Below are 11,293 nucleotides of genomic sequence, written 5' to 3'. Positions count from 1 at the left end.
TTATTTTTTTTCACTATATTCATTCTCTTTGACAATCTAGCAGGTAAAGATATACCTATAGTCATCTGAAAAAGGCACTATGCAATCATGGATTGTACATTTTAAAAATCACTCAGTTCAGTATAATAACACTGAACAAATACAGTACACAAACTTATATTTACAAACTGCAAATATTTAGCCATAATTTAAAAATCTTACTGTAGATACATGAGAATGACATGCGATACAGCAATGGTGAGAGTCCAATGAACATATAAAATATATATATAATATAAAATTCATAATAAAACCAATAATACATTACAAATTATTATATTACAATTAATTTTATTTACAGAGTTAACCGCATGTAAAAGGAATTTCCTCTATTCCCATTTTGCCATAATGCCTCCATGTATGGTATCGGGCAAGATCTTTTCTTGTCACTATTCCAATCACCTGTAAATTCAGTTTCAAAGATTAAGAAATTTAGAAAAACAACACGGTAGGCATTTTTTTTTTTTTTTTTTTAAATAAGAATTACATTATTTTATCAATTAAAAGAAGGGCAGTAATTTTTACATACTGAATTATTCCGAAAATAATTTGACACTCTTAGGAATAACACCGAATAAAAAGTTTTAATCATAATCTAAGTCAAATTTACTGAAATTAAGGAATTCTGGCATTAATCTGGAGAATGTATATAACGAATTTTCAAAATTCGCTATATACATTCTCCAGTTATATACTGGAGAATGTTATGATACCTGCCATTAACAATCGTGAATAAATTCTATATTGCCTTTCCAGTGTTTATCTTTGGCATAGACCTATATATTTTCCTCAATTTTTTGAAATTTTCTACATCCTAGACCATGGAGGGCTTTCTGAATTCTCCTTTATATTGATGCATTATATCAATCATATTCATTTCATTTGATATTATAGTTTCAAAGGAACTTCAAAGTTATCCTTTTACTGAAATGCAAAATCTGGGAGTTTGTTACATGCACTTTCCCTTTTTTTTTTAATTTAAGTACTAACAGACCTAATCTAAACAGCTGAAGTATTATATATTATGTCTTTTAATTCACTCAGTGCATTACATCTGTTTGCTAAAAATATGATTAAAATTAATTATAAGCATTTTGACTTAAAATGAAATAAAAGTAAAATTTATTTACAAACTAAAGAAAAACTGTTGGAAAATTATTCCATATCCAAATCTGAGAATCATTACATATAATATGTAATGTTTTCCACTGACTTCACATATGTTTTCAGATTTTTTCTAGCATGTGTAGTTTTTGTAATATGATTGCTGATATCATACAAGTTAATTAAGATGATTTTATTTCAAAACACATGAAACTAGTTACAATTATATTTTTTATCACTTTTATAGTTTAATCCAGTGGTGAGCTATAGTGGGCTCGTGAGAGCCCATTGTTATTTTTTTTTGAAAATTTGCGAGCCCATTGTTGAGACCATCATTTATTTTACAAATGAAATTCTGAATGCAATTATTGAGTATCCAGAGCTGAAACTACGATGGGGTGAGCAGGGCCCCATACCCAGCATTTTAATGGTGCAATCACTCAATTGTGTATTTTCAAATTGCTTCATTTTTGATTTAATTACAGTTGAACTTTTTAACCAACTTCTTTATATGAATTTTTTTGAATTTCACCTTGATAATTACATTCAAAATAGTTTCTGTTGAACGAAGAAAATTTCCATGTGACGAATGGATTAGGAGAGACAACTTTGTATGCATTGTTCTCACCTCTGGCCATTAGGCAATTAGAAAGCACGAATTAAGGGTGAAAGGGATTACCGTTTCACAATGTTAGTAGTGTCTGTAAAGCCTATGCAGTCATATACCAAGAAGTCGCGCTAGTCAACATGCTTTCTATAGCCAGTCAGAGGATTAAGAAGGTTCTCAATACGATTATAGCCTCTGGTCAATCTGTGTTGTGGTTCCCCTTTACTCCGACAAATGGGCATATGTTTTTCGGAGAAGTGCGTGATCCATGCTTTCCAGTAAGTTTCTCCTGTCTATGTTTACATGGTCACAGTAGCTGAATATCTGTGTGATTCCGACATTTTGCACAATATTCAAAGAACTAGTGACAGTAGCAACATAGAGGGGAGGGGGGGACTGAGGCAACTAAGATATTATATAAACTTTATGAAGATGAAATGTTGGCAAATTTTGAAAATTCATGGAGGCTTTCACTGTGTAGAAAATGTTCTAAAATATAATGGCATATAGGCAATAATTAAAAAAAAAAAAAAAATTGAAAAAAAAATTGCAGGCTGGAGGAATTATTCTACTTTGTGCAAACATTTTGAATCAGAAGTTAAATATTTGGGATTATTAAATCGACTTTTAAATCTGAAATTTCTTAACCATTTAGCACTAATGATCGACATCCTGCAGGAGCTCTCTTACCTTTCAGAAGCTTTACAGATTCACTATGGCAAAAGCAGATAAATTAATTATTCAAACTATCAATGCTATTGCTAATTTGAAAAATTCTGAAGGAAATTATGAAGCTAAAATTGAGAGCATGTTGAAGTGGAAAGAATTTGAAGGAATCAAATTCGAAAGTAAGAACACATTTAAAAAATTACCTCGTGACAAGTTATTAAATGCATTGTTTTATCCTTAAAGGATAAGTTATTAATGCAACAGAGTGATTTTAAATTAAATATAGAAAATAATGATACCACTGAAAGAAATTTTAAACATGTTACCAGAAAACGTGGAATATGAAAGAACTTTCGTCTCAGTGGAAAGACAGTGAAAATCAAATAAGAAATTTAAGTTTTCTGATAAAATATGAGATAAAAATTAACGATTTTAGAGATTTTGTCAAAGACAGTTTATCTTTAAAATCGAGTGAAATTTCCCTTTTCTATTAAAAAATCTAGAAATATCTTTGAAACCATTGCAATTAGCAGTGCTGAAAATGAGTGAGCTTTCAGCACAATGAATAATACTGTGTGAATGAATGAATAATGTTGACAATTAAACACATTGCAGATTATGATGACCATACATCTAAATGGAAAACCATTGCTTCAATTTGATCTGGATCATTACGTCAAATCATTCCTCTGCAATTGAGCAAAGCAGAAGATCAGCAACAAATATTAATAAAGAAGTAAATTGTATATGGCAATTTTTAGAATAAATTTTTCTTGAATATTTGTGTAATAATTTTTTTTTCATGTAATCTCTGATTTTTGTGTACCTTTTCTAGAATAGTTTGTTTATTATATTGTGGAAAGTTTTGTGATAGTTTTTATGTTATTTGTGATATGGGAAATGTTTAATGTTATTTTTTATTCACAATATTAAAATTTTATCATGAAAAAAAGTATATCCATTATATTTCCCTATTTTTATAAAAAAAGAATAAAAAAGTTGCGCGTCTGCCAAGTACATGCAGTAGATGGTTTTATGTGAAACATCCTTCGCGTTTCTTTTAGATATTTTGATTTGTATATATTGATTATGAAATAAAAGAGCTTTTGTATTGTAAATATTTTATTGATTATTCACAAATTTCCATTGGAAGACAATATACAATGGATTTATGATAATTAAAGTAAGAGACATATACTAGCAACTGCAACGTATCTAAATGTCTCTGAAAACAGTGTCAATTGAGGTACCCAATCTTAGTTGAAATGACATACGCAACTGTCCGGGGCAACTAACAATCTGGATGAGCTCTTCATCTATCTCAAACAAACCAGACCATATATGAATATTTCTAATCTGAAATAAAGCGAATTTCCAGCATCTATCCAAGCACTGGAATAGCACATGATGGCCTAAGTTGCCCTTGTGCCAATAAACTTCTATATCAACCAACTAATCCTACTGTGTAATTGGGTATCGACAATTTAACACCTAACAATGGAATGTTAGGTGCCCCGAACAGCTGCTTATGCAAAAATGCAAGACGAAAAAAGAAATTGCTGACAAATCATTGTACTGTTGCAGTCATATGACAAATACTTGCAATCATACTTACTGCAGTTACTACTGCAGTAAGTATGACTGTGACGTCATGCTATTCAAAATTTTTAAAAGTTAGAACTTGAGATATCATACTGGTCACAAAAAATGCATCACACACTCTGATCATACTATTGAGTGCTCCAAACAGATTAGTGGCGTGATCGTGGGAAGCACCTCTGGCAGACGTCGCAGATGACATAATTTCCATGACCAATGAGATTTACTCGGTAGGTAACCCCCAAAGGATGTTTCACATCAAAAAGTCGGCAAAAGTGTGAGCCCAATGTTAAAATATTCACAGCTCACCACTGGTTTAATCCTAATACACTTTATACACACAATTAAAATAATACAGAATGCTATTGCAAAACAGGATATTTCCAATTTAAAAATGTCATGTGGATGATTTTCTTCAGTATATTTTGTCTGGAATGTTGCAGTACAACATTCAGCAGTAGTCTGCCAACATACATTCAGTCCAGAATGTATGTTGGCAGACTAATGCTGAAATTATTATATACTGTATATGTATATGTAAATAACAAATGCTGGCAACATCCGCATGCATTACAGCCACAGGCTTCAACATCCAACAGTTAATCACGCACTTCACATACAAGATTGACAGTACACGCCCTCATGCTCCATTCTTAACTGTCAGTTTAACTGAGGAAGGTTAACAAAACAACCGAAAGCTTTTTGTTTGTATGTATCTAATCTAATATATGTATGTTTCCCATTATTAAACTTGTCACAATCTATTTTTGTATCCTTTTTCGCTCTGTGTTACAGTAATTTTAGTTTCATGTATAATTTGTATTATTAAATGCAATTTTTATAATTATATTATTGTAATAACTATCATATAACATATATTTTTTAATATTAGATATATGTACACATGCACGCACAGAGAGAGAGAGAGAGAGAGAGAGAGAGAGAGAGAGAGAGAGAGAGAGAGAGAGAGAGAGAGTCGGATCTAACAGGCAGAAAATTGAGTAGGGGTGCCGCAAAATAAATTACTTAGGGGTGCCGTTATTAAAAAAAAAAAGGTTCAAAACCACTGGTTTAGATAAAGGATGAGATTTTAAAGTGGAGTGTGGAATAAAGGATTCCATTCCTACAAGAATAATTTCACTGATATGATCTGAGCAAATGTTGACATCAGAAGTTTTGAAACAGTAATTCGACCAAGGAAAAGAAGAAAAGAAACCTCACAGGTCATCCCATTTTGCATTCTTGTAATGCCAAACAATACGAGGTTGGGAATAGCCATGAGATAAAGGCTCCATTGGAGAAGAGACAATCACCAAGTTGTGATCTGAGGTGCCTAAAGGACCACTCACTTCGACTGTGTACTTAGAAGGGTTGTTTGTGAGAAAAAGATTAAGCGTGTTGGCTGTATGGTTAGGATTGTCCAGGATTCTTGTAGGTAAATGAACAATCTGTGCAAGGTCATTATTAATTGCAAAAGCTTCAGCATCTCGACTAGCTGGGTCGGTGTGACTAGAGAATGGAAGCCAGCTGGAGTTGTGAACATTAAGGTGCCACTGGTGGTCGCCCACTCTTGTGTAGTACACGGAACTCTATAAATGCCAGAAAAGTGTAATGTCTGGTTTTGTGTCCGAGTAGTGTTATGTTCTGTTGTGTCTCTGGCTACTTGGCTGCAGGGCCCCCCTAGCTGGACCCTGCATTGTCTGCCACCACCAATGCAGCCTGAGCTTCCTAAATGAGGTCAAGTTTAAAAAAAAAAGAAGGAAACATAGAAGGGAGGGTATAGGTAAGATGGAACTGAAAGAGGGGAAATGAAAAGTGGGCAATGGGGATTAATGATTTTAAGTTTCATTAGAGGCCTGACGTAGCCCAGTGGTCAGGAGCGAGAGTGCATAGCACGCGTTCCTTGAGTGGACCGGGGTTCAAGCCCGTGACTACTAAATACGATAAATATTTGTATTGACGATTTATTGTAAACTCTACTGACTTGGTTGTCGTGCCAGAGTATAAACAGAAAATTTATTTATTTATTTTAAGCAAGAGAACAGCTGCCACTCAGATGTGTATTTGTGACAATTTCCTAAAAACTCCATTGCTTCCATGGCAGTAACAGAGCAGACCACTTACTGTAAAGATTGTCACCAAAAATCCTGGTTCCTTTTTTAATAGTCATTGACATTCTTTTTAACCAAATGTTTCTAGGTCATACCAAACTATGTCTCCATCGTGTCTCTGTGAAAGAACAACTGAAATTTCAGTACCTTAATGAATGACTGATTTCAAATATCATATAGTAGTACATACTGTATGCTGTCTTAAAAATGACTCTTAAATTCATTTAAAAAAATGAATAAGGCATCCAAACATATAATGTACTACATATATTCTATTTCCTTAGAAATGTTTTCTCAGAGTTTTTCTTGCAATCAATTATGCTTTCCATCTTAAGAAACTGGCAGTAGCCCAGCAACCTTGATATTGCTTTTCCAACATGGATAAGTCTGATTATTACTATTATTATTATGATTAGCCATATGGTGCAAGGAAGCCTGAGGCTTATGCTGCACCGCCCAAAAAAAAAAAATTTCCAAGTTACAGAGAGAGAGAGAGAGAGAGAGAGAGAGAGAAGTAGAAAGGAATCACCAAGAAAGAGAAGAATGATGATATCCAGCTCAGGACCCAGGGTGTGCCAAGCCCATACTCACCAGATGTGAGCCCTCTGATGAAAGCATTCCATTCCCCTTGCTCATCACTTACACCTCTAATAAGGAAAAAAACTGAAATGAGAACGAATAAAATGAATTTTCAGATATTCGGCAACCCATATCTTTATAACATTGCAGTAAAGTTGACATGAGAGTTCTTTCCTTCTTCTGAGTATAATTGCTTTAAATAATTGCCACACCATTTGAACACACTCAAACAGTAGTTTGACTAAATGCAAGGAAAAATTAGACAAATTCTTGGAGATAGACAGGTGAGGTGGACAGGTTTTTTTTTTATTTTATTTTTATTTTTGGCTGATGCCTTATAAGCTTGCTTTCTTAAATTATTTTCATTTGCCACTAGTAACTGGTTTAGTACCTATCACTTTATTTCACGTACATCATATTTGAGGAGTTTCTTTATTTGAGGCCCAGTGAAAATTCCTTCCTTCAGTTTTGCATCTGTTAAATAGGAAACACTTCCCTTAGGTAGCAGAATTTACTTCCTTATTTATCCAGACAGAGCTATAACAAAATTCTCCATCAATCCAAGTTTATATGCAAAGGTGAAAAATTTTTTTTTTTTTTTTTTTTGGCTTAATCATGTTTTAGCATATTTTATTTTGCTTCTCCCGGGTAAAATTTCTCCCTCTTTTCTTCACTATTGCACCATATAATGTTTTTCTGTTGCACGACTGTCTCAAACATAGAAAACAACATTTTGTGAAACCTCTCTGTAGACCAACGATAATTCCAATTAAAGGTCACAACAGACATTCCAAAGCAAACTCATGGTACTTTACTGTACCGAGGATTTTGGACATACTTTCATACTCGATTACCTTTTGTTCAGGCCAACAGCATGAAGCAGAGGAGCTGACAGGAATGCTTTTTCAGTGGTCAGCAAAACTGATTTTCAACTTAATTTTGAGGCATCAATAATTATACACCATTCATTAGGATTGTGTTCAATGCCCAGTTTGCTCAAAAGATCATTAATATTTATTGAAACCATATCATCTTTCATAATCAAATATTCTGAAAATACTGTGACATATTCGATATAATGTAATTTTAGTTCCCACTTCAAGTAACTTTTGTTGTTGTAAACTAGAACCAAGGAGTTATGCTTGTTCTTTAGATAAGTTTAAATCACAAACTAAGTCATTCAATTCTTCTTGCTTAATTAAGTTTGGCACATTGTAATTTTCTGGCTGGTAGTCCTCTTGAAGTGAATGAGCAAGCAAAGTCTGCAACACAAGAATCTTACATATATTTATCATCACTTCCTTTATCCTATGATTTTGGTGGATTTGGTGTCAGCAGGTCTTCATTATGTGGAACATTCCTTACTGCAGATGATATGTTAGGACATTTGATACTAAGCTATGGCTGTTTTTTGGACGAACCTGATATTTTTGTCTTGCAGAAGTAGCAATCATCAATGTGGTCAAGTGGTACTCACCATGCCACAGAAGACCAAAAGGCATACTTTTAATTTTCCCAGTTAGTCATATCCTCGGATTTCTGGTAGTAGTATTACCGTACATACATAGAGCCTAAGTTTTGTCCTAATCACCAATCTTGCAACCAAAATACAAAGAATACGCATGTTTGGTAATACTATAAATTTTTTCTTTGTAATTTTTGTTATAAATCACCCACATGGAAGCAGTTTTTAAATATAGAGATGGCCCACTGCATTTTATGCTTCACTAATACAGATTATAGCTTGCATCTATACTTTTGCAAAGTTTTGAACAATTTTTTTTCTTCATTAAGATTTGAAATCAGGTGCTTAAGAACCATTGTTGATATTTTACCTTACAGTTTGCAATTATTCCTTTATCTAATGGTTGAGAAGTGGATGTGATGTTGGGAGGGGAGGAAAAAAGAAAAAAAAAAAAAAAAAAGCCACCGTTTCAACATTATTCAGTTTAATGTGTGGGTGAGATGTGGCATTGTTAAGACATAAAATAACTTTTCTATTCTGGCAAATTATTCTTTTATCCAACTGGATCAGCCATTCTGTCATTATCTCTTTAGTCATCCAAGCCTTATTGTTTGATTTCCAATATGCATTGAGTTTGCTTAAATCCAAACTTTTAAAACACCTTTGTTTCATAGATTTACTATAACAAGTGCTATTTCATGAGTGCCTGTCATGCTTGTACACAAAAAGTTCAGTTAGACATTCCTCTGCCACTTTAAGTCCAGCACATTGTTTTAACTACAACTGTTCAAATAAAAAGATCCATTTCATCAGCATTCAATATGCTTTCTGGCGAGTACGCAACAAATATTAATGGCAGCCTATTTTTCCACTCAGCAATGGTTTCCAAATTAAAGTCAGTAGATTCCCCACAAATTGCTTTGAAGGAAATATCGTGACATCTACAGAACTTACCTAACCAGCCATTAGATGCCTTAAAGTCAATGGTGCCAATTTCTTCAACAATTTCTAAAGTTTTGGTTTGAATCATAGGCCCAGAGATGGGAATGTTTTGAGTGTACCCAACTAAATCACTCAAAAATCAATTTATCCACCAAAGCACCTTTTACCACGAGAAAATGTATGGTACATTCTTTGCTTTTTATTTTCAATTTCCTGCTACAGTTTTAAAAGTTTCTTGATTTTTAATAATTGCTGCTATTGCCAAAGTCTTTCCAAATTTGAAATGATCAGCTAACTTATGAACTCCACACTTTTCTTAGAACATTCTATCACTCCTACTTTTTCTTTCAGAGTTAACTTTTTTCGAGAGATACTGTAGTGCACTTTGAGTATGTAAATGTAAATTCTTACCTGGGCCTGGAACTCTGCACAGACCTTCATGATTATTCAGAATCTGTCCACTTGAAATTTACTATGGTAATGTAACAATCACACACTCTGAGTAAACAAAACTGATTCTTAAAGAACAGATAGACAGTAGTACCAGTTATGCAAATATGTTTTTTACATTTTGAATATCTAAGCATACCATATGTTTAGCGGTAATAGACTATGGAGCGGTTTCAATCAAAATGTCTGATTAAGCTTGACTGATAGTTTTATTAATGTAGCATGCATTTGTAGAGGACTCGAATGCAAGAGTCCTCCTCTACAAATGCATGCTACATTAATACATTAGACTCCGTTTGTAGGGTGTTAATTTTTTTAAAGAAATTTATTGTACAATACTGTATTATAACTGTATTCTCACATTCACACTAAAACTCCCCTTTTTTTTCTCAGCAACAGTATCTCTCAGGTTTACAATTTTATTGCCTTGCTAAGTGGTGCACATGCCAGTGAACTGCTTCAGACAGTCAAAATGAAGTTTGTAAATCCTATATCAGCAGTCTAATTAGTGTTGCTGTTACTGTAATGACCTCAATGTTCACTTGCCTCCATGGCTAAATGAAGATCTATCAAAATGCATATGTATATGTGTCATCATCATCAGCCATTTTCAATCCACTGCAGGATGAAGGCCTCTCCAGCAACTTTCCAGTTCCTTCTGTTTTGTGCAATGGCCATCCATTTACTACCCACAAACTCATGAATTTCATCTATCCGTCTCCGCTGTTATCTTCCAGGTTTTCTTCTAGCTCCTCTTGGGTACCATTCTGTTATTTTCTTAGTCCATCTGTCATCATGTTTTCGAGCTATGTGTCCTGCCCAAGACCATTTTAGTTCTTTAGTTTTGATAAGAATGTCCTTTACTTGAGTTTGCTACCTAATCCATATATTTCTCTTCTCATCTAACAGTCTGATTCCCAATATAATACGTTCCATTCTTTGCTGTGTAGTTCTCAGCTTCTCTTCCATTCTTTTGGTGAGTGCCCAAGTTTCACTTCCATAAATCATGGTGGGGAGTATACACTGATTCATTATTTTACGTTTCAGACAAACTAGGATATTGCTCTTCAGTATGTGACTATATTTCCTGAATGCTATCCATCCAAAATTTATTCTTCTCTTGACTTCCAGCCATTTATCATTATTACAGCTAATAACTTGTCCCAGATAAGTATATGACTCCACCTTTTCAATTACTGCTCCTTCAATCATTACATCCCTTTCTGTGGCATACTTGTTCATCATTACTTTTGTTTTAGCTATATTCATCTTTAGTCCAAAATCCTTACTAACTGTGCATAACTGATTAAGATTTTCCTCTAATTCTTTGGGATCGTGGCTTATGACCACAATGTCATCTGCAAATTGTAAATGGTTTAGGTACTCTCCATTCACATTGACTCCTTTCTGCGACCAGTCTAATCTTCTGAAAGCTTTCCTCAAGGGCAGCAGTAAACAGCTTCGGAGATATTGTGTCTCCTTGTCGAACTCCTTTCTCAATTTTAAATTTCCTACTCTCTTTGTCTAGTCTAATAAAGGAGGTAGCACTCTCATATATTTTCTTCAAAATCATATGTGAGGTATCTATGCCTTGTCTTTCCAGTGCCCGAAACATTGCCTTATGCCGTATGGAGTCAAATGCCTTTTCAAAATCCACAAATGCCAAGCATAATGGTGTTTAATATTCATTTGCTTTCTCCATTAGCTGTGACATTACGTGAAGGTGAT

General features: G+C 33.8%; 1 protein-coding gene across 1 annotated transcript in view; it reads right to left on the bottom strand.

The window, feature by feature from the left end:
• Window positions 1–342: 342 nt before the first annotated feature.
• Window positions 343–11,293, bottom strand: part of LOC150076452 (H(+)/Cl(-) exchange transporter 7-like) — a 301,080-nt gene continuing 290,129 nt past the window's right edge. Inside the window, exon 23 of the mRNA XM_090387362.1 lies at window positions 343–441. Coding sequence (XP_090243488.1) covers window positions 343–441 — 99 coding nt within the window. The remainder of the gene's footprint in view (window positions 442–11,293) is intronic.

The sequence above is a fragment of the Mastigoproctus giganteus genome, chromosome 13, assembly GCF_048544385.1.
Source record: "Mastigoproctus giganteus isolate SK-2022 chromosome 13, ASM4854438v1, whole genome shotgun sequence".
Taxonomy (NCBI): Eukaryota; Metazoa; Arthropoda; class Arachnida; order Uropygi; family Thelyphonidae; genus Mastigoproctus; species Mastigoproctus giganteus.
The sequence above is the reverse complement of the archived record's forward strand: the minus strand, read 5'-3'. Positions and strand labels throughout refer to the sequence as shown.